The 27076-nt window shown below is 40.6% G+C and overlaps 2 protein-coding genes across 5 annotated transcripts in view; one reads left to right on the top strand and one right to left on the bottom strand.

Moving 5' to 3' along the window:
* LOC148641605 (glutathione hydrolase 1 proenzyme-like) overlaps nt 1-5278 on the top strand; it is a 67913-nt gene extending 62635 nt beyond the window's left edge. For all 4 annotated transcript variants that reach the window (XM_088618826.1, XM_088618824.1, XM_088618825.1 and 1 more), the window contains 2 exons: nt 386-499; nt 2455-5278. In XM_088618826.1, coding sequence (XP_088474952.1) covers nt 386-499; nt 2455-2601 — 261 coding nt within the window. In that variant the 3' untranslated portion in view covers nt 2602-5278. The remainder of the gene's footprint in view (nt 1-385; nt 500-2454) is intronic.
* A 370-nt stretch (nt 5279-5648) lies between these two features.
* Nucleotides 5649-25870, bottom strand: LOC148641604 (glutathione hydrolase 5 proenzyme-like). The gene is made up of 12 exons (XM_088618828.1): nt 25659-25870; nt 17325-17452; nt 16209-16304; nt 13812-14001; nt 13164-13321; nt 12381-12527; nt 11996-12126; nt 10244-10425; nt 9710-9801; nt 9144-9256; nt 8903-9013; nt 5649-8662 (listed from the first exon to the last, which is right to left on the bottom strand). Exons 1-12 carry the CDS (start codon nt 25820-25822, stop codon nt 8516-8518), a joined length of 1659 nt encoding a protein of 552 aa, XP_088474954.1. The 5' UTR covers nt 25823-25870; the 3' UTR covers nt 5649-8515.
* Nucleotides 25871-27076: the final 1206 nt, after the last annotated feature.

Genomic DNA, 27076 nt, shown 5'->3' with positions numbered 1-27076 from the left:
GTGAGTTTTATCCTATACCTCCTCCTTTTTAATTGATACTTTTAGCTGGAAAAGAATACAATATCCAGTATATGAAAATTAGAAACCAGGAAATCACATAATCCAGATTTTTGTGCGCGTACTGTATAAAGCAATGTGGAGTCTACAGTACATCTTGCACAGAACTAAAGAAAAAACGTCAATAGGAGTTGTAGACTTTTCACTCAATTAAATGAAGAATGATGATGCTTCCTTCACAGATACAAGCAACCTAATCATTGAAACTTTCTGTAAAGTAAGCGGCACAGCTGCTGCTTTGTATTTTAGGGAATAAAAGCAGAAATCTGTTTTTGTGTGTATTTCACTCTTGGCGTGCAGTAATGAGAGAAATTAATTTCTTGTGCAGGTGATCCTCAACTCCTTGTTTTTTAACTACGATGTGAAGAAGGCAGTCACTGAGCCCAGGGCACACAACCAGCTATGGCCTAATGTAACAGAAGTGGAGAAGGACTTTGAAAAGGTGATCCTCAAAGAGAAAAAAAAGCTTTTTTTCTTCCATTATTCATTTGACTGATGCTTTTATCCAAAGTGACTTGCTTTTGTACCTATTTATAAACCAGGCATTTTACTGGAGCAATTTCACCAGCTGTTAAGAAGTACAGCAGTAGTGCTCTACTCACATATACAGTATAAAGATGTTATTATACAGTATGTGCCTAGTAAGATATACGTCCCACGGTAACACCAATGCATTGAACCTAGCAAAGCACAATTTCTATATGATGATCCTGCAGCCAGGAATTTACTGCATGCTGCATTTTGCCATAGGAGGCACACTGTCTGCAGGATAGGCGCTTTCCCAAGGGACTGAAGAGACGGAAGTCAGGCAGTTCAGGTTGCTGTGTGGTTCATGCTGCATGGCTGGGAAGTGCACTGTGCACTGTGCACTTCTGCACTGTAACAAGTACAATTCAGAGATTCTTCTGAGAGAGCGAGCCTCACTGAGGCCGAGTTCTGAGTTTGCTTGTCTGAGCTGTTCAGCATTTACAGTAGTGACCCAGTAGGTGTGCACGCTTTGCAGTACCTCAGCTGCTCACGGATCATACCCAGGTTCTGTACCCAAGGAAAGGTTGAGATTCCCAGCCAGGTTTGTGCTTTTGCCCGCTCTGATCACTCTTTCAATGCAGAAAGCCCTCTCATCTGTGTAGGAGGCTTTTGGGCCTGCTTGTCTCGACCATCCACAGCGCCGATGCCCACGTGCACCCCACGCGCACCAGTTTCTGGGCCGTGATATACTGTAGGCTCCAGGGATTTCAGCTGGTGCTCTGCCCTTTGCACGCAGAAACTGAATCACGCTGCACTGAATCATCTCAGTGTTTCACCATGTCTGCTCAAGTCCCACCCTCTTTCAACTGGCCCATGGGATTACCTTGGACAGGCAACATTCTCTCGTGTGCTCTTAAGATGATGATGTTACAGCAAAAAGTCCCCTTAAATATTAGAACATCTCTGTTAGAACCATGAGATTTATTGGAACAACTTCCACAACCACATAAATAGTATAAATTAATATAAAGAACATAAAACCAATTAATGGCGCTTAGAAAAGCTTATAAATAATTTGAATTGTTGATACATTTTCTATTTGCTAGAAATCTAGGGCCATATTCAAAACAATTTAGACATTTATTGTCGAGGTTGTAAATACACTAGTTAAAACGCTCAAGTTCTTTTGTTTCGGTATTCTCTGATTTTTTATTAAACTATACACTTGATAAATAAATAAATAATACAAATAAAAAAAGTACTTCAATCCATGTTTATTTCTATGGAATAAACTGAATGCTTTTTTAAAACCACATTCAAGTGATTTTTGTCTGACCTCTGTTTTTAAGACTCTTAGATCAAATAATTTAACAGATCCTATAGACTGTTGTAAGCATTTGTTAATGTGAGGCACTGAAAGTAACAGTACTAAGTCACCTAAGTGTTGAAAGTTGGTGAAAATGTTTTAAGCAAATTCTTCCTTATGCAAAGACATTTACATTAAAAAAAACTTGGAAAATCTCAATCTATTCTGTCTTAATTGAGCTATCTGATAATCTAGTAAAAATAGTAGGAATAACTATATACAGTAACTGGGATGCTTTCATAATGTTTACTCAAGTGTTGAGTTGTTCATGGTAGAAAACAGAAAGCTAAATATATGTCTGCACATACATAAAACGTGCCTTAATTCTCACAATAGGACCTACATGTCAGCTCTTACTCATTAGCACTTTACAAAATACCATCTTGCTCCCTGCTTTCACACAGTGATGTCTGCTATCTGAACACACTCTCAGGTTTCTTTTACACCTTCTATCCCTTGCCAGGAAAGCTTTTCATTCAAGACTAGCAGGGAAGTGTAAAACAGAATATAAAAAAATCAGTACCATACGGTATTAAATCGCTTTCATTCCTCCATTTGCCCAGAATATCCAGGCTGGACTGGAGCAGAAGAACCATGAGGTGGAGCTGCAGAAGTCCAGAGGGGCAGTGGTCCAGGCCATTGTGCGCCAAGGAGAGAAGCTGTATGCAGAGTCAGACTACAGAAAAGGAGGCTCTCCTGCAGGGTACTGAAAAAAAATCAGTACCCTGCAGGGTCATACCAAGCTCCCGCACTGACTGGATTCCAGTCATCCTCTGTGTAGGACGTCTGAACTTGGCTCCCAACGTGAGCAAGCAGAACTTTTAAGAAGCTGCCACACTCTGATCTGTAACAATCCAACACATTTCTGTATAAGGGAATTCTTCAATATTTATTTTTGCTTTTGTTTTTAAAGACAGTGACTCCTGAGTAGCGTTGTGATTTACGCTTAGACCCTACGTCTGAACGCCCAAACGTAGCCACAGTAATGTCTTCGCCGTCTAACATGACATTACTGTACCCCATCAGCAGCTGCCTCAGAATATACCACCTTCCTAGTAAAGCTAAACGCCACTCTGCGATTAAGAATAGAATTTTACAGGTTACAGTAAAAGTTACGGGTTATAGACCACAGGCTGAGTCTCTTACTGAGCTGCTTGAGCCAGCCTTTTCTTCCTGAGAAGAAAACAGACCTGTCCATCCATATGTACCTGAGAGGCTGATAAGATCTACCTGGATCAGGTCTCTTGGTTCTTTTCTAGCTCTTATCAAGTGTTTTGTTCAGTTTCAGAACTGAATGCCTTATGCATTTTTAAGTATCAACCATTGAAATTTGCTACATCTTGAAGCAGACAAACGTCCTCAAATGAGGGAAACAGACCTTAATATTGAGCAATGATGTCTCGCTAGTGTTTTCTGGGTACTGTCCTATTTTTTAGTCAGGCTTTTAATCTTTTATAGTACAGTGTGCATTTAAACCATACAGCTGCATTTTTGCAAAGGTTTCTAAAGTAGTGCAAAAATCAGGACTCTGTGTATAAAGTGTACTTTACATGTGTGCTATTTTCTCTTTATTTACAAATAGACATTTATAAAAACTATATATATATGTAAATAAGGGTTTTAAAACAGCCATTTATACAGTACAGTATATTTAATGATACACATAATCATACTTGATCAATGTTTCATAATTCTTATGTCTTCTGAATCAGAGCTTTCCAGTGTCATATTTTTTTACAGAACTGTCTGAATGGTTAATTCATACCTCTAATTTGTAATCAAGCTCAATTCCTAGGCTTTCCTTGAGATTTTAGCATTGTTTTAATTTCCAAATAAAGGTCCTGTGTTGCATTTCTCTTCTCTTCCCAACAGCTCTTATTGGGAGAATTTAAACCCTTTCCATACCTTTGCTACGATGTTTATTGAATCACATACAGTATAGAGGAGGTCTTTTGTTCATATTTAAACCCTAATCTTTATCATCAAACTATTTAACAGATGCATTAACAGTATTAAAAAGATTTCAACATATTTTTTTACATACTTCATCAATCCATACTTACATTTTTGTAAGTTATAACAATTCTCAGGATCAATGGGATCCGTTGGGAACAGTGCTGTTTTGTTAAAGGTAAATATACAGTAGTTTGAATGTATTGGCATCCAAGGCTTGAATAAACTCACAATTCTGACCCATTTTGTAAATCAACAGTTTAATTTTGTAAGTTGCTGAAGGTTATTTCCCAGGAGTTTGCACTCTCCTGGTGGGAAGCTGCCAGGAGGACAGCACATCTACACCACAACTGTCACGTTCTCAAATAATATGAGGACATACAATGTCTTCCTTTAATGGAACACTGGCATTGCCCATTGATTGGACTGTTTTATAAAACATCGGAATTCCCTGGTTCATCCCTAGACAGGACTTGGCTATACAGCTGGCCAGTCCGCCACAGAAAGTCAGTTGTTTTCTGTTTCTCCTCCTTGATTTTCACCAGGCTTCAACACTCAACAAGTTCAATCACCTCACCAGCGCACACGAGTGCATCATGGTCTGTCTGGTATTCTCAATTAATCAATAATCCACAATCCATACATGTCGGCAAAATACATATATGCATAGGGGGATATTTATTTTGGTGCTCAGTATACAGTACCATACAGTTCGGCTATAAATAATGTGCATGTTTAAAAATGTATGTGCTTCAATGGAATAACCTCGATTTAACCTCTGCAAGCTTAAGAAGAAGGTATTCTTACGGCACAGCTTTGAAGTAAAAACTGGAACATTGTTTGGACCCTTTAATGGTGTGAAGCATCCTCCTGCACTCAAAGCCTATCTAGGCTGAGACCTGCATCCTTCTGGGAATGGTAACAAACAGAGGAAATGTCATCAGGAGGCGACATATTCACACCTTGTAGAAATACACATAGAGTGGGAAATGTTTCACACAAACCAACACTGTTTTCCACAGAGGTGTAGTGGTTTCACACAGACAACTACCTCCGCGTCTGGATAAAAAATAAAAACATTTGAACCGAATAGCAGTATCTTTGGCCCCTTGCTCTCCACTTAAACCATTTTAACTTCTTGTATTTTTCCTGCCTGTTAACTGCTGTGGTCCCGATTATGAGAATTAATTTGAATACAGGGATGTGAGGGATTTAGTCAAAAAGGCAGACTCTTCACATTATTAAGCTTCTTTCACTATGCATTCATAATTAGATAGAAATAAACTTTTTTCTTTCATTGTCATAGTGATGCCCTCTACCTCACTGTACTATTGGTTGGTACAGTTTGTCTGTCATTGTGTTATGTTGAGAGTGTGCTGTAAAACAAATTTACCCAAATTGGACAATAAAGCTTGAATTGAAATGTTCCAACAATGACTGTGGCCTTGTCTATCTCTGCTCTCTTCAGACATACAGTATGACCACATTTAGAAGAGTATTTCAACAGATCCAATTTAGATATAGTTCAAGTAGGTAGCTGCATCAGCATGCTTAGGCTGCAAAGGAACAGTAAGGGTTTATTCCATGCTGAAAACAGAAGAAAAGAAACACAATGTTTTGGCCGTGGAACCTTCTTCTGGTGTCTCTACAGCCGAAACACTGTAGTTTATTCCACAGCATTGAATAAACCCTTAATTGTTCCTTTGCAATTTAGATATTGTGATTTTCACTTGTGTGTGTGGGTAGAAAAACAGTATTGAGAAAAATGAACCTGCCCACACATGGCAATACGCAATAAATCACATTTTATTTTTTAAAAAAGTTTTATTTCTCCAAGGCATACAGTATGTTGAAAATTGTAAATGTGGATGGAACTGCATTACATTCAGCTGGAAAAACATTGCATTGGACAAGAAGACCGGGATAACAAATCAATGCTTTGAAAGAAGGAGAGCAAATTATTGGTTTCTGAGATAATGGGAATTTGTATTTTTTATTTCTATATCTGGATATATTCTAAGAGTTTAAAAATAAAATACGCATGGTATTGATCAGCCTGACTATGTCCAAATGTCAATCGTAAATTATTCATATTTCTTGGAGTTGTGAATTGTCCACCATAGTTACTCTCTGTAACATGAAATGGTACTGTAAATGTTCTTCATTTCAGAATTTGATGTAAAGGCTGTAAAATGAAAATGTGTAAAGACTGGAAGGTTATTTTATACAGACTGTGCGGGTAATTAACATATTTAGATCTCCAAAATATATATATCCATCTCCATCCACACAGAGATACTGTACTGGCAATCTTGGAGTAACTACTTATCGATGAAGAATAATGACTTAAAAGAAATGTGTTTATAGTAAAAAAAATACATGTACAGGCTAAAAAACCTGAAGCTTAAAAAATGTAAAAAACAGAAATAAAACATTGGAGAATAAAATGTCATTGTTCTATGAATAAAGTTAATTCACATGAAACTACCGTAAATGTAAAAAAATAAAAACAGCCACGAATTTAAGAACTACAGTATACACAAGCAGAAGATCCGACCCGTTCTGATGAGCTCTTTAGATTCCAACTCTAAAGCATAAAAATCACAGATGTAGAGCTTTGCAACAGCTTGCTAAAAGTGGCGGAATTATTTCACATTCTATAAATTTGCACACACAACAAAAAGACAAATTAATTGGTCCAGAGCAACAGACATGCAGGGAGTGGCTTACACAATCAAATATTTCACAAGTGGCAGACATAAAAATACCCATCCATAATGTTCAAAATGAAACCTTTTCACACGCTGCTCACTCCGTGCTCAATCAACACACCACACAACTGACGCGTTTTAGACTAATGTTCATGGTGCACAGAAATGGATACCAGGTATTAACACTTCCCTACAATGGCTAAACTTCAAATTCCCTGACACAACCCAAGACTGAATATACTGTACCATTCCTCTCCAGTAAATGGCAGTTCACTGTCTTTGTGCAGCTCCAGCAGGTGAGAGGTACTGTAATACAACTGCAGGGTGAAGTGTTGCCTGGCTACACGCAAGAGTACAAAACGAAAGCAGATCTTTTCAAGATGAAACTACTGTATAAACAACCGCAGGAATAAAACTACGGTAGGCAGTTACCAGCTGTGCAGAATGCTACAGCAATAATGTAAACTTTGAGATACTGATGTTCTAGCAAAAGCCTCCACAGACGGGAAGATTGACTGTAGGGAGCATTGCTATTGCATTGCCTTAGAGGCTGTATATTCACCCCATCAATTAAAGAATTTAAAGAATTATATAAAAACCTAACTGGCTCAACCAGTGAAGATGAGCGCAGGTCAAGCTCTGTGATCGTGGGTTTGAGCCTGGGTTAGGTTTCTAGCCAACAGACTGGAACTCACAGACACGTCACACAGCACAACTGGCTATCTTTGGCAAGGTGGGAACAGTAGGTCATGGCTACCTTGGCTCACAGTGACCTCTATAAGGTACTACGAGTGAGGTACGCAGTCCTGCTCCAATCAGCTGGGGCTTCGCTGCCTGCGATGGGTTAAAAGACTCGAGGGGCTCGAGAGGAAAGGAGTTGGAGGAGTCTGCCTACACTTCCTCCTTCTCCCCCTTCTGTGATCACGGGGAAATCAGTGGAGAGCCAAAGATATGAAAAACACATAATGGGCTAATCCAGACTCATACTGGCGCAACAAAAATTTTTTAAAAAAAGCTAAGGAGGAATGGATTCACTCCATTCGTGTATTTAATGACAGCTCTAGATAAGTTTCAGTAGTTCAGCCAAATTCTACAATCTGGCAAAATGCTGATATATATATAATGGGATAGTGTATTTAACACTTTAGAATGATCATGGCTGGCTGTAGAAATAATACTGTTGGCCAAAGGGAGGTCACAACCCCCCCAAGGATCCCCAAAGCGCTGATGCAGATTTCTGTGAGCATGAGGCTGTAGAAGCAGGTAAGGTTGTCTATAAAGATTTGCAGGAACTCATCCGAGAATGTGTGCCGTAGTACAGAGGGAAAGACAAGTGTGTCTAACTCACCAAGGGGAGAGCTTTGTTTGACCCGGTAGATGGGGATATGCAATGTTCAGCAGGAGCACCGATGGAGAATAAAGTGAAGGAGGAGCAGGCATGGTGCAGGCAATGGATACCAAGTCAGCAAACAGGTGGCGGTACGGCCACCACACCCCCCGTCTCACGCAAGACAGGAAAACGCCTCCAGCTTGTCTTGCACAGATCACTTCTGCACTGAACCAACACTGCAATGTGGATACGTAGCCCAGACAAAATAAAAAGAGAAGACGACTGCGCCCTGCAGCTTTGTACATAAAACTCAGATATTAAAACAGAACGAAAGGCTCAGCTGGAACATCCAGATCTTTAAAGGTGGGATACGACACAAACTAGGGCAGGTTGTAAGGCCAACTCACGATGAAGATCATGGTGGCAAATGAGCAATGTGGAGCCCGCTACTACATACTGGCCAAAGTGTCAAGTTCAGTAAGTTCATTACTGAACACTCAAGTGGTTTTTGGGGGAAATCCAACCTCCACTGTTGTTCCAGTCTTGTACAGAAAGGATAACATGATGGCAATGTGGCCACATCATAGCCACAGCTCATTTTCAATAACCACAGCTCTTGCGGGCAATGTCTCAATATCCTGCTGCTTTCCCCTCCTTCCTGGCATCTGACACCGCTGTGATGCAGCTCCCTTGTTTAGATATAGCATTCACCACATTGAAGAAATGTTGTAACTTTCCCTCTTTGTGACCCATGGCTTTCAACTTCTCCTTCACAGCCTAAAGAAAGAAGGAACATCCGCCTGGCATCATATACTTGAACATACACTGTAAATTCAACAAGCAATACACAGTACTGAATCTTTCAGGAAACATGTCATTTTTATAAGAACAAGCAAGGAAGCTAATTATGCTAGAAATGAATTATGACCATGCAGGAGGTCGTATGGATTGCAATGTACCACTAGCACTGCTTCCCTGCCATTGAGCAAGCAGGACAGGCTTGCTGTGGGGATTTACCTGGTCAAAAGTCTTCTCAAAGTTCACTCCATTAGAGGAGTCTACAAACACCACAGGAGCACTTATTGCATCTTTCAAGTCTTTTCCCATCCAAATATGATTCATGATGGCCTGCAAGAAGGACGACAGACAGAAACCACCTTTCAGTAATGCAGAGTGCCAAAGGTGTCGGGCATATTGGTGAGAATGTGAGAGGCGCCCGTCTCTGGTTGAGACTTCAGGGGACGATTTGGGAACTTACCAATGCAACACTACTGACAATCATGCTTCCTCCAGCACCCCCTACCACCAGCACCGTTTTCTGCGGTTTAGAGTACAGCACTGTTGGAACCATTGATGAAGGAGGTTGCTCCCCTGAATAACAAAGACACAGCCAGATACCAGAAAACTAGATTCAGATATTCAGGATCTTCAAAGATATTGATAAAAGCAACCCAGTACACAAGAACAACAAGGAATCATGAACCACAGGACACAAGCAGAAACTCCTGAGAATAGTAGGCATTTCCTTACACAAAGGATTGTCGGAGTCTGGAGACAGCTATCCAGTCATGCTACACAAGGTGCAACACAAACAGTATCCTTCCTTCTTTTTCGATCAGGAAAATGGCTAGTCAAAATCTTTAACTACTGTACAGTAGCAACCAAACTCCCAAACTAACTAGATGGGCTGAGCCTCCTGTCATCTGATACTCTTTTTGTATAGCAGAGCCATTAGTCACATGCAACTTCCCCAGGTCAGACCATCAGCTCAGAAATCAGAACAATTTGTTTGAAGAGAAAAGGAAAATATCGATTTTGTAGTACCTGCAGAGATTTTAGTTGCTCTCCCACAGAAATCTGCTAGCTCATTATTGAGTATCACTCCAGTTCTGGGGGAGTACACTGTTGAACCAAACCTAGGAGAAGAAAAAAGAATTTGTGTGTGTGAAATTAACTAAACTAAGATTTTCAAGCTCTTTTTACCAATAACTCCAGTGTCCAGCTGAGTCAGCCTCATCTACAACTGAGCACAGTGGAATGCAATCCTCTGAATTATTACAAAAATAATTCACGATTACAATTAGTTTAAGAAGATGACCTACTGTACATCAAACCTCCAAAAAGAGCCTCGTTTTTCCTCAGTGGTGTCCAAGAGATCTTTTTTTACAACTATTTTAAAGTCATGTAGTTGCAAATTTTACAGTCATTGTTAAATCATTTATCAAATGTATCATCAATCTTCCAGGATCTTTGGGTACAGTGATCTGATTTTGTATGCACAGAAAATAAAAACTAGATGCAACTGCGTGTTGTAAAGCACACCAAACATATGCAGCGAGGACTGCTGTATCCACTTACATTTGATTGATGGTGCTGGTCACAGAAACGGCCATTCCATCTTTGTCTATGACTGACAGGTGGGAGGTGCCCATGCTGTCCACAGAAGGCATCACGTTGTAGTACTGGAGTGGCTGGGGCTCATCCTTGATCATGGCTCTGACTTTGTCAGCAAAATCCAAACTAACCAAATGGGATGTGTCCTTTAAAACAAAAATCAATTTACAAAATGGTGGGCAACGATGGGAGAAAAATCCTTAATTCTTCTAAGTGAACACCACTGAAACAAATTTCAACATAAAAATGTCATTACAAACTTCACAGGTATAGGATGAGAGTCAAAGTGAATAGCATCCAATATAGGATCATGGAGGTTCTACTGTATGTCTCACTCATGTATTTCTTTATGTTCATTATGAATATAACAACACGAACTAATGTTAATCCCATGCCTAGACTTATCCTAAACCTAGACCTAACCTTAATTCAGGCTTAACTCAAAATGAAAAGCACTCACAACCACTGCATTATTGTACGTCACACCTCACTGAACATACTTACAAAACTAGAACTAGGAGCCCTGCAGCTTCTAAGGGGCTCAGTTATTATGGTTTTCCTTTCAAGTCTTCATTGTTTCTCATAAACAAATCAAGAGCAGATTTTCAGCAGTTCCTCAAGTTAGAAAAAATAAACTTATTTCCCCATCACCCCTTAAACCAAAGCCTTATGATTTAATTAATGAAACCCAATTGCCTCAGCTCATGAAACACTTAAATTCCCATGGTGTTTGTGCAACACTGATGAATATGCAACACCACAAAGGACAAATGTATTTCCAAGTATATCGCTGATGACCTCATTTGTGCTGAAAGCAGTTATTAAAATGGCATTCCGCTCAGCAGCAGTTTGTGCGTTACTCAGTGGCACATAATACAAAACTAATGAAGCTTGCTTTAAGTGATAGCATTAATTTTATTCAACCTGGGACCAGACATAAAGTTTCAGAGAACCTAATGGCTTTGCGTGGGAGACAAATAACATTAAACAGAAAGTGGGCTGACAAGAGTTGCGTCCTTAAGTACTGAGGGAATCAAAATATTATTGTTGCGTTCTTGCAAGGTTTGGTCAGAGTATCGCAGACTATCAGCACTGAATTCTAATAGATTGAACCTGCATGGTAAGTGACACAATTTACTTCTCAATGCCATTTTCATTATAAAAGCGTTACAGCACGTCGTGCATCCAATGCATGCTAAGTTATATGCCACAATAAATTAGCGCGAATGTTTTCATGAAGTCAAGATAAATATCCATGCCGGCTTTCATTAAGTCAGGATGAATCCTCACACCCTTGAATCGTGCAGTACATCACATCAATTACAGCCCACTTGTTACGACGCCGACTGAAGCTCTGAAAACGTCTGGCACCCCATCATCACTGCCAGTACTGAGCACGAAGAGACTTCTCCAAAGGCATTTGAATGCCCCCTTTTTAAGTGGCACTACAGCTCATTTGGTGTTTCTAACTTTGTATTAAAGGAGACTGAATGATCACCAGGTCCCAAAATAGATATGTTATCATTGCAAAAAGAAATACTGTAAGCAACAGACATACTAATATATCTTCTATCAGCCACTAGAGAAGCACTCACAAGCCACCATACAGTTCCTTCTAAAAGTCTAAAGGAGACCCTGCTGCCTTCTTCACTACTCACTACTGGCAGGGAGAGATCAACCCCAGTTTGAACTACTCTTGCATTAAATGTCACTCACATTCCCATCACTGAAGGCTGGGTCTTTGACATATTTCTTCAGCCCGTTTGCAAATTTTAGAGTCTCTATAATGTGATGGTAGGTCCAAATTTCTTCTTCTCCTTTCATGGACTCGGGACGCAAACTGTAACCTAAGCAGAAGAAAAAAGATCACATATGGTAAGCGTGAGCCGTATCATCAGCTTTCCATTTAAACCCATCACAAGCCCAGTTCTGCTCAGCAGTACAATTTCTGACACAATCACGGACATGTACTCGATTGCACACACTGAGATCTGATTTGTAGGGTTCGACAGAACAAGATTATTAAACAGTGTAAAAGAGTGCCGTCTTTCCAAAAGGTCATTTACTGGACAGTGGAACAGAATATCTGAAAAGCCCTGACCTTTCATGACGTTGAGTATAAAGCTGAGAAGCGAACCGGAAGCTGGCAGGGGGGGTATATACATGGTGTAGTCACCCAATTGAACAGGCAACACATCTTTCACCTCAGCCTGCATAGATCTCAGATCTTCAAGAGACAAACTTCCACCTGCAACCCAAAAGAAAGACCATTGCCTATGGAAAACCCAGGAAGTGTTCTAAATTCCTAAAGATTACAGATACACACCACATACAAGATAGATTTTAAATCTTGGATGTCAGATATTAATAAGAAACCTGACCAAAGCAATAAATGATGCTGCTGAATAGCACATAGCTTAAAGAGAGCTGAATGTGGCAATGCTGTGTACTACAAGTCACTACAAGTAAAATTTTGAAGTTTTAGGAAATATGTTTGTGTTCAGGCTACTGGTCTTGGAGCCTTTTTTCCGATCAGCTCCAATGCATTACCTTGGTGCAACCAGCTCCTTGATTGCCAATTATCAATCAATTAAAAATGGTGGCAATTAAGGCATGGATTGAGCTGCAGATTGAGTTGCCTCAGTTTACACTGTTAAGTGTACACAAGTTCAATGATGGCTTAGGGACAGCGTCTTCCACATAAAGACCTCATCCAAATAAACATAAGCCTGACTTGTGCCAAAGCAAAATCTGCCCTAAGCACTGATCTATTCTACTGGTAAACAAATGAATCCCCAGTAATAGTGAAGCTGGCTTCACTCAGGGTAAGGTGAAAGTTAATCAAACTTAGACATGAGACAAGATCAGAGAGCCAGTTCAGTACCTGCACTTTTTATGTCCTGGATTAAATCTTCAGCCAGTTTTCCCTCATAAAAGGCATCAGGCCCTTTGTCTGCTATGATCTCCATGGTTTTGGCCAGTTCTGGGTACTGGAGCATATCCCCCTTTTTTAACACCTTATTATCTTTACAAAACACTGAACTAATAAAGAAAACAGGAAAAAAATGAATGCTTAAATATACACAAGAGAAGAAACACTTTCATTGAATTGGGAGATGTAAAAAACCTCTTATAAAACAAGGCATCAAACCCTATGGTCGTACAGTTTAAAACCTCTGTGTGGCTGAGGTAGATGTAGACTCTTTTAATTGCTACATAAATGCAGTCAGAAAGCTTGTTTACAATGACAGCTGGAAGCACAGTCACAAATTGTGTCACTACCCTTCGACTGATGGGATTCTGTCTCTTTCTTTTTAATTGAGCCTTTGTATACCATTTAACTCAAAAAAGGAAAATAAAAGAAAATCAGTCAAATCAGATCCTCACTAGTGTTATATGGGTATAGAATAGTCCTGAAACAAAAGAGCATACTGTCACACTGTGAAAGCATTTTCTTTTATTTGTATGAGAGAGGTTAAAGATAAAAAAGGCTTTGGTATTACATTGTGGTCAACACACAGTTATCACTTACCATAGCGATGAATTTACCATAGCTTTTTGAAAGAAGAAAAGGTATTTTTCCAGAACGGAGGGGAGTGGGAACCCTTCTCTGGCCAGTTTAATTGCAGGCTTGAAGAGTGTCTTCCAGGGCAATTTGCCATACATGTCATGTGCTTTCTTGTAGGCTTGAATCTCGCCTGGTACACCTATCCATTGGCTACCTTGGGAAGGAACAGGAAAGCAAAGAAAATACAGGATTTAAAGAAACAATTACCATTGGACATGAAGAGGAATTAAGCATAAAATGAGGAGCCCATTACAACTCATAATTCTAAGGGGGGAGGCTCAAATCACTTTTCCTACCCTCCATCCTTCCGTTTCCTAACCACTTACTCCAGTTCAGGGTCATGAGGGAGCAGGAGCCTGTCCCCACCAAACTAGAGGTGCAAGGCAGCAGCAGAGAACATACAGACCCCTGACAGCACCCCAGTTCCGGAATCGAACCCTGGGCCTCAGCAATGCTAACCACTGTACCACTATGCCACCATCTTGATCTACCAGTATTACCATAATATCACAGTAAAAACACCCGACTAGGATGGTAACAGAGTATATCACTCGATTAGTTAGCACCGACATAAATTTGAAGTCTCCAAACGTATATACTGTATAATTTTTTTTTTTTTTTATGAATGGTACTCCACAATAAAGGGAAAAAGGCTGAATTAATTCAAACATCCAAATTTTACTTGAGACGACTCAATCTCAGAGAAAAAAGAAAAGAAATTCGACCAGAAGGGCTTAAGAAGGGATACTGGGATACATGCCAACAATCAATAATAATCAATACGAGCTGGTGCACAGTAGAAACGCAACACAAAAGATTTTATGTACAATTTTTAAACGGCTCATTCTCTGTATAAAAGGTGTAGGGGTCAAAATGAAAACATTACAAAATGAGCTCTGGGTATGACCTCCATGGGCAATAGCACATTCCTGGCTGTACAGACCCAGCCAGCCTCTGGGCAAACAGGTGTTCTGCCAGTCTTCTGGTTCAGCGCTAGTCAGTGGGCGAAGACTGGTTGTTCAGACCCAACACAAGGTTAAACACTGTGCTTGACACAACATCCCCACACACCGTTCTTGCAGTGCCAAAAGAGCATTCATCTGTGAATTAAATCCTCCACCCTTGTCTCTGCTGCCACTGCAGGCGTTCTCTGGCCAACAGAAGATGGCACGCTCATCTCTCAGCATGTAAGCCCTGAACAGCCTCCAAGCAGGTGGAGAATCTGCAGAATGATTAGCTCATCAGGTTATTTCCTTCCTGGAACTTCCAGGTTTAATGCCAGTACAGCCTGGCAATTATTAAAACAATTATGCAGATGATAATAATAATTCCTTACACTTGTACGACACTTTTCCTGACAGTCCACTCTAACTGCTTTACGGGTAATGGGGACTCCCCTCCACCACCACCCCACTGGATGAAGCAAAGGCTGCCAAAATGCGTCAGTATGCTCCCCACACACCAGCTATCGGATTGATGAAACCAGTTCATACATGGGGCTTATTGGAAGGCCAAGATTGGTAAAGACCAACGGGAAATTTGGCCAGGATGTGGGGTTATCACCCCTATTCTTTTCGAGAAATGCCCTGGGATTTTTAATGACCTCAGAGGGTCAGGACCTTGGTTTTACATCTCATCTGAAGGTTGGCACCTGTTTTGCAATATAGTGTCCCCATTGATATATTGGGGCATTAGGCCGCACGGGGAGCATCCCCTACTGGCCCCACTAACACCTCTTCCAGCAGCAACCTTAGCTTTCCCAGGAGGTCTCCCATCCAGGTACTGGCCAGGCTCAAACCTGCAAAGCTTCAGTGGGTTTCCAGTTGTGAGCTGAAGGGTGATATAGCTGCTGGCAAAGACGGAACATGGATGTTAGAGTTCTGGGACAGTTTAGTTACCCCTCTACAGACGTGACCTGTCCCTGAAAGAGGGGGTTCTCCGATTTCTCTAAACCAGCCTGCCGATGATTGAGTCACATCTTTGTTCTTTGAACGACTTTCTCATAGACTGCTTTGGATCATGCCATTAGCAACCAGGTGATGTTCATTACTGAAAAAGGGCATGGTCATCTTTCAACTTTCACCTCTACTATTAACAGTGCTTTTTGAATGGATATTTACACAGATTTTTAACATATAAAACTCTGAACATCTGGTGTATGTCTGAGAAGAATAAGAAAGAATAAAGAATAACACTACTCAAATCTACTTGCTCACTATTCAAAATTAATTTATATAGCACCTTTTATCCCAAAGTGCTTTCCATATTGAATGGGACCCATTTCTTTCACTACTGGTATTAATCTGATCAGTTGAAAGCAGTGAAATCTGCTGATGTGAAAAGGGAAGGCCATCTCTGTACCTGGAAGAAGTGCGGTATTTTGAGGGCAGTCATTCAGCAAATCCCGTTTAAACACCTTGGGGACCCTCTCTCTGCCGTTGATAACTTTGACGTGGTCTGAAGAAGAGTGAAACAGAGCAGAAACATTAGAGAGCCCGCGAGGTGCAAGGTCCGATTCCCAGACTCTTTTGTGCTGCAGGTGCTGCAACTGCGTGTTCTTGTGCTCATCTCACGAGCAGTGCAGGCCAATCTCTCTTCAGACTGCCACTCCCCACCCTGAAACATTCCTCATCGTGTCCACAGTCAGGCAGAAACAGCATGCGGTTTTACTTATTACTGGAATTTAAAACTCTTTTTCTTCACCATTGTGCATCAGAATGGTTGACGGTTGTCCAGATTGATCTGTCTGAAGGATGAGCTGCATGAAGAAACCAGTGCAGGAGAGCTTTTTGAAGTGGGAAAGCTGTGGCACTGGGGCAGTCCCACTCTCTCGACCTCAGAAGTCTGGGTCCAGCGGTACGAGACGTCGTCACGACTGGAGACTTCCTTGGTTGCAGTGGATGGCCATGACACCTTTCTGTGCCTTGTCATGCCCTTCACTATCCATGGAGTGTTGCAACAGTGTAGTGTCCCATCACTATACTGGGGCATCAGGTGAGCACCCCCTGCTGGCCCCACTAACCCCTCTTCCAGCAGCAACCTTAGTTTTCCCAGGAGGTCTCCCATCCAGGTACAGACCAGGCTCACACCTGCTGAGCTGCAGTGGGTTGCCAGTTGTGAGCTGCAGGGTGATATGGCAGCTGGCTGTCCATTAGAATATTCATACATCAATGAGTCTCTTCTGCTTATTCTATTTCACCACTTAATTTCACGACAATATATGTTAGAACCAGCCTTCCCTGTGCTGTCCTACATGCATGAAAAATGATTTGTGCTAATAATACCGATAAGGTTCTTCATTCATTAAAAACACAGCATGCCATTACAGACATGCATAACTATGTCACACAGTCAAGTAGGTATCATCTTTTATTTGAAGTTCCAGAAAACATTTTTTGGTTAAAGTTAAATCTAAATGGGTACTTCCAGCCCTTGACAAGACAAATATAGTTGCTTAAGCACTGACTGCGTCTTTACCTGGATTTACAAAAACAGTGAATATTGCACCGCCACCAAGCCCCATGCTCTGTGGGTTGACCAATGATGTGCACAGCAGTGCTGCAATGGCGCCATCTACTGCTGAGCCTCCCTCCTGCAGTATGTTCCTGAAAGAAGATAAAAGAAACGTATTCCAGACATCTGTTCCTCTGCAGGATACAAATGTTTATATTGAACTGCACAGCAACTGGAAAGGTGTACAGTTAGACAGTAGAGACACAACACTTGACATAAACAACCTTTGATTAAAAAGGTCATAAAACGAGGACCTGACCCTGAATTGCCTGAATTAGTGGTTCCCCATCCTGGTGGTCCTGGTTCCTCACACATTTACTGGTTTTCATTCCACCCCACCTTCATTAGATAATTTAAGCCTTGCTTGATCTAAGAAGCTCCTGGACCAGGACTGGGAACCACTGACCTTAATTAACTGCTTAATTAAAGAACACAGAATTTAGACCTTGTTCCATAGTATTCCCAACCCCCCATACAAATACAAGGGAATATGAAAGGATTAACTTCTTAACTACTCTCTTAATACCAACATCAATGTCACACATTTACAGTCCAGTTTTCTTCTAAATCAGAAATTGGACTTGTGAGACCCCCGCAACCTATTATAAGGAAGCTCAAGGGATCTGACCACATTACAAAACTCCAAAAGTACAGTGAAGGAATCTTTACTAGGAAATTCACTCAAATACACACATGCACACACTCTTACTAATGCCCCAGCTCAAACCTTAACTTCCAACTCTCAGTGACACACCCTTACATACCTGAACCCCATGTGAGAATGTGAGTTACATCTAACCAATTAACCCATCTGGGATTTACACCCAAATGAACTACATTACAAACGCCTATGCCCTAAGCAGTGGCTTCTAGTGGCAAGCCAGTTAAAATTGAGTCCCTAATAGCATAGGTTATGCAGCACATTTTAATGCTTCCTGTATGCATTAAAAAAATATTAAGGCACACCCCCATGAGTAAGCACTACAGATGACCACAGATAAGGTGGTCTAGGATGTATCAGTCCGTTATCTCTCTATGACATCTGTTGTGCTCATTTAGTATGAAGTTTAGAGTTGCCTGTCCATTGTGCAAGGGTCCACTCCAATCACAAGTGTGCTTGGCCTTGTCAGTGGCCATGAGACTTTATAATGTTTTTATATTAGGTTAAATGACAGTGCAGACCAGTGCCAGGCAGAAAATCTCGCTGGGATAAGATGTAGAGTCACAGGTATGGTTTCATACTTTCACTGTTGTAAGAGACATGCTTCTGTATGTTGCAAGAACATTTCATTCATCGCCCCTTTTCAAATGCCAGCTTCCTGCAGTCAAATGTAAACAAAGGCTATAACCACAAACCCAGCAAGTTCCACCCCGGGGAAGGAGGAAGGAGTTCAGGAAAAAATACAATCCTGCAGCACTCTGAAGCAGGAGCAGAGCCAGACAGCAAGTCAGGTCCAAACGTTACATCAATGTGACTGCTTAACGTTCACACAGAAAAATTGGCTTTCAGTTTGAAGTCTTTTACATCTATCCTAGAGCAAAACAGGGCACTATGTGTCACTGCCACAGTTGTTTTTTTCAGCTATAGCCCGGACGAAAAAGGCCAGAAATAAAAAATAAATAATCTTTAAAAAAAATAGCACCAAATTAGTCAGAGCTTAACTCTTTTTTTTTAAATAAGTGGTTTTGGATGATTTTTTAAATCATTCAGGTGGATGCTGCACACTGGTGGTGGAGGGGAGTCCCCATTACCTGTAAAGTGCTTTGAGTGGAGTGTCCAGAAATTATTATTAAGTGGAATATTTGTAGCCTCAAAAATACAGGAAAAGGTGTATGTTGAGTTTAAATCTAAGGACAGCAGATACTGAAATTTCAGAAACTGAAATTGGGGAGTCTTGAACAAGTTACGCATTAATGCTGTTGAAGCTGATATTCTCTTTCTGGCAAACAGGCTAGATGAGCCAAATTAACTCCTGTTGTTTTACTCCGCAACACTTCAATTTGAAATTCACATTCCTCTTCTAGGAACTTTCTGTCTACATAAAAACATACTAAAACTTTAATTTCCCTAATAAGTGCCATTATTACCAAGCCTACCCTCTGTATCTTATTTCATATTCGGTAATAGAAGAAAAGGATGAAAGGGGGAGAAACTGATTAAAGATGAGCAGAGATTCTTCAGAAAGCAACGCACTTTTTCCCAACACGTGAAGCATAACAGAAACAAGTTGTGGCATCCCATCTACATGTCATGCTTTTGAAGGTTTATAAACACTTGAATCTGTTCTATTTCTTAACCACACCGTGCTCTTACAATAATATTCACCTTCGTGCATTGCTACATAATAGGCCAGGCAGATATACTGCAATTGCCGGATAATATGTGGTTAGACTGCAAATACACACAAGTATGCTTCAATTACCTCCACATTGACCAAAAGCCACTTGTTTAAAACTAACTGTGTGCTTGCAGTACTACGCAGATGTGTTGGGACTATCTATCCATTCTGAAGTTCAGATCTGTAGGAAATCCAACCCCTGTGGCTAAAAAGTGCAGAAAAAAAACGTTTTTAAATTTAATTTCATGATGAATACCAACATCCAAGAATCACATGCTTTCTGTAAGTATAATACGTTTTGGCTTAACCCTCTTGGTTGCCTCCTGGCCATGGGAGAGGAGGCTCAACTCCCCCTTCAGAGAGAGGAGATAACCAATCTCAGAGAGAGGAGATAACCAATGCTTGGAGGCGGGATGACTGCAAAAAATGCAAGAAGAGGCTGTGCAACAGTTACTTCTATAGCGTCATCTGGTAGTAACTGAGATGTCAGACAGCTGGGTGAGACTGCCTTGTCTGTTGTTTATCCCTCGCACACTTTACTCATGAACCCCCATTAAGGGTTGGTAGCTTTTATTCCATCTAGAGCAGTAACAAGAAAATCTCAGCCATACATGGTAAAAAAAACACAGGCATCTGAACGTTAATCACAAGCAGAAAATAAACACCTCAACATTCTAAAGTCATTTCAGCTACATGAAGAGAGATGCTCTTGGGAAAGCATATACAGTACAGCCCTGGGTAAAGTCCCTACGGACTGCTTATAGAAAGGAATTGAATAAGCTCCTAATTCAGGGAGCAAAGTGAAATCAGAGTCAAGAGGAATCCTGATATTGGCTCTGGTGATGGTGAATACTGGAAGTTAATCCTTGGAATGACTTGTTATTTCTAATCAAGTGAGGCAGATGGCAAACTGGGTGAGGGCAGGCCTCAATCGCTCAAGGTGGGGACTGACAGTCAATGAAGAGTCAACAAGACTGGATCCACAGTGTGCGTCTTTCTCTCTTTCAGTCCCAAAGACAAACTGGGAACAGATGAGGCATGTGTCGAGTACCCAAACATGTCTCCCATTTTCATACAGTGTGAAGGAAACAACACTGGGCAAGAAGCACGTCACAAATTTTTTAGGGCTGTGGGACTCTGAAACAAGCTACCCAGATCCCCCGTGTCACGCTATGATGCTATGACCCTATGCGGGTGACGAGATGACAAGGCAGCCGAATATCAGGAAGCCAGGAGCTGTAGTCAAAGGAAAAAGTATAAAGTCCAAAAAACAGAAAGGCAATCCAAAAGACAATTCCAAAATCAAGATCTGAAAATACAGGGTGCTATCAGGTAATAATTGAATTACCTGTAAGTGAGAATTGTGTGGGGAAAACATCTGAATACAGAACGGAAGTCTGATGATTACATGACTCCCTTGTGCTGCTCAATTTGAGAATTCTTTGTGGAATGAACAGATTGTTTTATTGGAATTAATCTGTCATATATCTGTCTTGCTTGGGGCCAATTACCAAGACAAGTTTTTCTATTGTTCCAGGAAAATGTCCAGAAAACCTGATGGAAGAACATTTTCACAGAATCAGAGGAAGCCAGTAGAACAACATACTATAAAGTTGTTTTCATAAGCTTGTTTGTTTTAACTCCTTGAAAAAGGATTTAATCAGAAATTGTGGGCATTGTTCTTTTTTGGCACACTATGTGCAAACAACCCTATTACCACATTACCACACTGGAAGGTAACTGAAGCATGCTCACAAGAAAACACAGGCCCTGGAAGATGCAAGTACCAAAATGAATACCTTATTGAAACCTTATCCAGCATAACAGGAAATGACCAGTGGTCAGATCTTTCTTTTCTCTGCTGCCACCTGCCACTCACCCCTGCTCCAACAGCTCACACAATGAACCAAGAACATCAGTATGGTTGGCAAGAGAAGTGATTTTCAGTTTAGGTTTTAAAAAAAAAATACCATTCTCAATGCACCAGCGTGACTTTTAACGCACATGCGAACAAGGAAAGAAAAAGAGAAGCAGTAAATTAAAACGATATTGTTTTGGAAAACCCGGAGTAGCCTTCCAACATGAACTGGCTCGGGAAGCGACCTCTGTCAGGACGAATAACACAACTCTTTCTGCCTGGAATACCAGTCAGTCTTCCAGTTCACTGCAGCTTTTCTCCTTTATTTGGACTTTACTGGTCATTCGAGACGCTTTTCAGACAAAACCTCTCCTTCTAAGCCTGATCTTTTCTGCCACTTTTCTATTCTAGAATGTTCCCCTCAAGCAATCCGAGGTTAAAGAAAAATGACAACAGGGTGGGAGTGTGCAAGAGTAGGGAGCAGGTAAGACACAGTGGGGACTAGGCTGGTTTCGGGCCATCTCACTGCAAAAGGAGAATGATAAGAATCTGCAATATTGTCTGAACCCAAAAGGCAAAACTAAACAGGAATGAAATCGAGTACGGCAGAGTTCATTTTGTGCATGAAATGTATCTGTTCACAATCCACTCGCACATGCCTGCAGCCACTCCGCTCGCACGAGTACATCACACAATGAACTACTGTAAAAGCAAAAACAACTGGTAAAGGAGACAAAGAAATACCAATGCCCATACTGCCAGTGGAGAACCTAGGCTGCACTGTATCTGATATATGCACATGCTTTCTGCAGGGAGGGCCTGCAATACAGCACCTGCAAGCTTAACATTCAAGCTACGAAGATTCACATAGGGTTTCGGACATGAGGATACCACTGACTGAGGCTCTTAAAACTGAAGGGCTGTACTGGGACTCTACTGATTAAACAGGACTCTGTCCATTTACATTAAGTGGTGAAACTTAATATATTCCGTTATCAACCATGGCCTTGGTTGAACAATCACTTTTCTGTGTAAGACAGCGCACTTGCAAACCTAGATGTACCATATCTTGCTCTTCTTTTCTGATAACATTGTCATTCAGCTACGTTTTCTCCTTCTCTTTTTCTCCTGTATTTGAACTTTTAAACTAGTCATCTAGCCTTGTGTAGTATTCGCCCGAGCAATGGCTGTCACAGTTGAGATTTGAGCACACAAGAAGAGCATGCTTCGGCAATGCTCTGTGTGGCGCAGCTGGTGATTGGCTGTCTGAAACAGGGACATGATGGGATACAAAGAACGCAGGTAGAGAGCTGTTCTTTCATCTATTCATACAGGGTAATGGTGGCTCACTGTAGTGAGAAGTGAGCGCTCTCTACAGAGGCCTCTGAGATACTGTACTCTGAGTACAGTAACTCAGCTCCTCTTTGGGATAAGAGGATTTCTTGCCAAAGAGTAGGCTTTCAGGTGTTGGTAATTCAAACAAGTTTCAAGTGAAAACAGAACAGGAATAACCTGACTAACAAATCATGGGGGAGAAATAAATCATTTTTAGTGTTTGTATTTGTGTAACACTAGACATCCCAAAGTGCCCACACTATCCCCCAAGCCATTCATCTTAAAATCTTATCTGAGGACACGGTGTCAGACCAATTCTGTTCTTCAGGGTGATCAAGGCCTTCTAATCCATTCCAGCTGACCTTTTAGGCACAAGATCAAACAAATAAATACCTTTTTTTTCCCCCAGTCTCCCAGAGGAATGGGCTGAAGTGTTCAGTATTTGATTACTCCTGGTCTATGCAATCATATGAGAAAACATTTGTCTAAAATGCAATGGGTGAGGAATCACTAAGATGCCAACAGGAATGTAAACTGGAAGTCAAGCCATCAGGACAGGGAGAACAGAATGTGATAAATACTGAGCTGCAAACTGACACATCCATTCTCTGGGATTAGGTAACATCTCTGTCCAAACCTGATAAAAAAAAACAAGGACCGTTAAATTTATACACCGCCTTGTAATTTCCAAATCAATTGGACCATAAAGCTATCATGGCATGAACAATACATCATACTTGGCAGTTCACAATTTGTCACAAATTCAATAACTATTGTTTCATTCATTTAACCCGGAAAGTACAATGATACACACAGATATTCAAATTAATTCTCCAGGGCATGGGAGCCTAGAAACCTGTCCAGTCAAGAAACCTTCCTGGTTTCTTTCCTGGTTGGATCTGTGCCACTGTGCATGTTTGCCCAGTCAGCCTTTAACCTACTCAGCAAAAGACTAGCAAACAGGTGTCTCTACAATAGGCAACTGAAAAACCTGAACATACTGAAGTACAAGTCAGTACAGTCATGTACAAACTTAGGGGAGTTTTTTTTTTTTCATTTTTCTGTGAAAAGTGAAAATATTTAAGATCATGTTTTGCAGGGCTTTTGTAAACTTTCCTGGGATGTGGAACAGATGAATAATCATCCGGGACTGTTTAAAATAGTTACAATAAGAGCTAATATAACTCTGAAATTAAATAATGATTTGTCTTTTAAATATATTTATTTCATATGTCACAGCACAGTAGTTCCTTACAATATTACATACCGTATTTACCTGTATACAACTATATAAAACTACATTCATTTTTTTTCTTGACACAGATACAAGATTCCTTTGCAATAGATTATATACTTGTATAAAGTAGCCAACTGGAAAAAAGTTATATTTATGCTTCGGTTTTCAAGAAGGTCCTGTACTGTATTTAGGACTCAACACTAAAAGATAACACAATGAAATGACAATACACAGTCAATATCAAAACATTTGTTTAACTGCTTTAAGTATTTCTCTTCCTGGTCATTCTGGCATTAGTACAAGTTTTCTTCGTGCGATAAATTACTGTCTCTTGCGGTCTTCAGGCACAGTGTTGTTGCAGAGATATCCGAAGTTCACAACGCTCTCATTCTCTGTAATTCTGTAAATTCTCTAGTAATTGTACTCAACCCCCTCGCCAAGACGCAGCTCTTAAGATTTGAACCTCCAGTAAAGTTCACAATACATTACATTAAGTGCATGTTGAAGACGGGAAGGCTTAAAGTTATTTTAACTGCGAATACCCACTACACATTATGGACCAAAGAGAATTGTTACAAAGTAAGATTAATGGATGGGGGTTTCCAGGATAGTATGGCAAACGTATTCGCCCGTATCCCATTTTCACAAATCATGCTGGAACAGATTTAACATAATGTAGCGGTATACTTTAATGCGTGCATACGGTACGTTGTACAGACAACATGTGCCAAAAAAATGAACGCGGCTTTTTCTACCGAAACCTACAGCTAGTCATAGGAATAATTCTTAGACACAAACCATAGGAAGAGCTGCACCCAGAACAGATCGCAAAGGAAAACGACATAATCTCCTTCCTATTACAGTAAAAGAGCTCGTGTATAATGTGTACGTCTGGACCCTATGCGGGTCTACCACGTACGTCTACCACAGCATCTACTGTACAAATCATTTTCTTTGTCATTGTGTATCTTCAAGGTAATGTAAAGGCTGCAGCTTGCAACAACCGCGGCGAGCGATGAAACAGAACACTGCATTCATTCTTCCAAAAATGCAAATAACGAACAGTTCTTAAGTTCAGTTCAAATGCAAAGTACTGTCTGCACATATAAACTATATTTCTAGGTATCCTAACTACTGTACAGGCACGATAGCCTCCTGACTCGGCTAAATGGCTCAACTCTTAAACTACTTTTTCAGTATCGTTGTTGACTACAGTGTGTGAGGTGAACGTGAAACTCGACGTGGATTCTGCTGCGCAATGCAGACTTCTGCAGACCTGCTGCTGCAATTAACAGGTCGAATATTGTTTTTATCTGTTAATTAATTCTAGAGTGCATCATTAAATCTTACAAGCTAAAACTAATGAAATAACTCTAATAAGCTACGTTCAAGAACAACATACTTTAAAAGTGTTGTGCTATATATACTTTAACATCGTTAATGTTATTCACAAAACAATAGGATGCTCGTATTATCAATCTACGTTACAATCACAACTTGTTTCAGGGCAATGTTAAACATGGTTTTACCTGCCGACGTCAGAGCAAATCTCTGAATCTGCAGCTACAGCAGCCTGCGTATATTCACATCTGTTGCTCTTCACTAACAAAATAATGAGTAAAATGGAAATCAATATGACACAAATAAGGGCGAAACACACGCAGCAGCGCACTCGCTTCTTTGACTTAGCCATAGTTTAAGGGAGAGAGGAGTCTCCTGCTTTGAAGGTTTGATTAAGCATACGAGTCGTTAGAGGGGATTTTCTGTCCAGTCAGGGAAAGAGGAGGAGAAAAACACACTCCTCCCCTTCTCGGCAATGCATTTAAAGCATTATCTACAGGACACACATTTTCAGAGGCATTCAAAAAAAACTATAGCTATAGGATATGAAATCTTCGATTCCTGTTCTACGAAATCATGCGTTACTGTTCTTGTGCTCAATTTAACACCGTGTTGCGAGAGCTTTATATAGCTTTTGCAAGTTTACGATATGTTTGGGATTTCCCGTACACGTGCCACAGAGTGCCAACAATGAAGAAGGGAAAAGGTGGGGTAGGAGGCAATTGATAAGGATGGAGGAACACAAGGTCTGGTCAGTTTCCAAAATCTAAAGTGGAAACGTCTGTTGGTGCTGTGCCAGTTTGGACCAGACCTTGGGTAGAGGGGGGCAGGGAACGAAACGAGTTCTAGGCCACCACTGGCCGCAGACAGCTCTCGGATGACCCATATTGTTTTCCCAGGCTTCCTCCTGTAATGAACATGACACACCTTGAGACTTTTGAATACTTGAATCAGTGTCCCTAGCAGTCCCCTACAGTATATAGTATTCTCTGTTCAGACATAAAAGATACAGGTTTGTTTTTTTCTTTTTGACTTTGAAATTGATTTAAGTGATGTAATAATTGGCACAATGTAACATATTTAGCATTTACCACAGTCTTTTAAAGCTGATGGTTTTCAGATGTACTCATTTCAAGGAAGGATATCAATAAACTATTCTCAGGAGTAGAGACGTCTTAAAATTATTTCTCTAATATTATGTTATGGCTGAGGACATCACTGCGTACAAAACCGCAAAGCGTTGCAGCTCTCAGGGTTGATCACGTTTCACAACCTCAACTCATGTGCTGCCTTGATATTTGTATTAATAAAATGATTGCTTTGAACCACTTAAGCTCCTACGGAAAATGCTCCTATATTGAGTTCAGTGAACTAAAGAGCCTTCTCAGATTCTCTTGTGTTAATTCCAAGATGTCAGAGTAGTCTTTTAGCAGATAGGAAACACATGTCTGCACAATTGTCTCTTGACAATTTTTATTACAGTGCATGTGTTGCGAAAACACTGCTGCTAAAAACTTCCTAGAACCTCCACAACAACCAATTTCAACCCACTTTCTTGGAGAGGGAAAATTAGGACCTTGAGAGGCTTTGACTTATGAGTCCAGAA

Source organism: Lepisosteus platostomus, chromosome 24 (assembly GCF_059453375.1).
Source record: "Lepisosteus platostomus isolate fLepPlt1 chromosome 24, fLepPlt1.hap1, whole genome shotgun sequence".
NCBI lineage: Eukaryota > Metazoa > Chordata > Actinopteri > Semionotiformes > Lepisosteidae > Lepisosteus > Lepisosteus platostomus.
The sequence above is the reverse complement of the archived record's forward strand: the minus strand, read 5'-3'. Positions and strand labels throughout refer to the sequence as shown.

What these genes read in the sequence shown, in the direction of transcription:
- LOC148641604 (XM_088618828.1), bottom strand. Translation starts at nt 25,822, where the DNA reads ATGGCTAAGTCAAAGAAGCGAGTGCGCTGCTGCGTGTGTTTCGCCCTT. An exon ending in ATGGTAAATTCATCGCTATG is followed by an intron (nt 13,322 to 13,811) that starts GTAAGTGATAAC and finishes TTTCTTTATTAG; the next exon opens with TTCAGTGTTTTGTAAAGATA. An exon ending in TATACTCAACGTCATGAAAG is followed by an intron (nt 12,127 to 12,380) that starts GTCAGGGCTTTT and finishes TCTTCTGCTTAG; the next exon opens with GTTACAGTTTGCGTCCCGAG.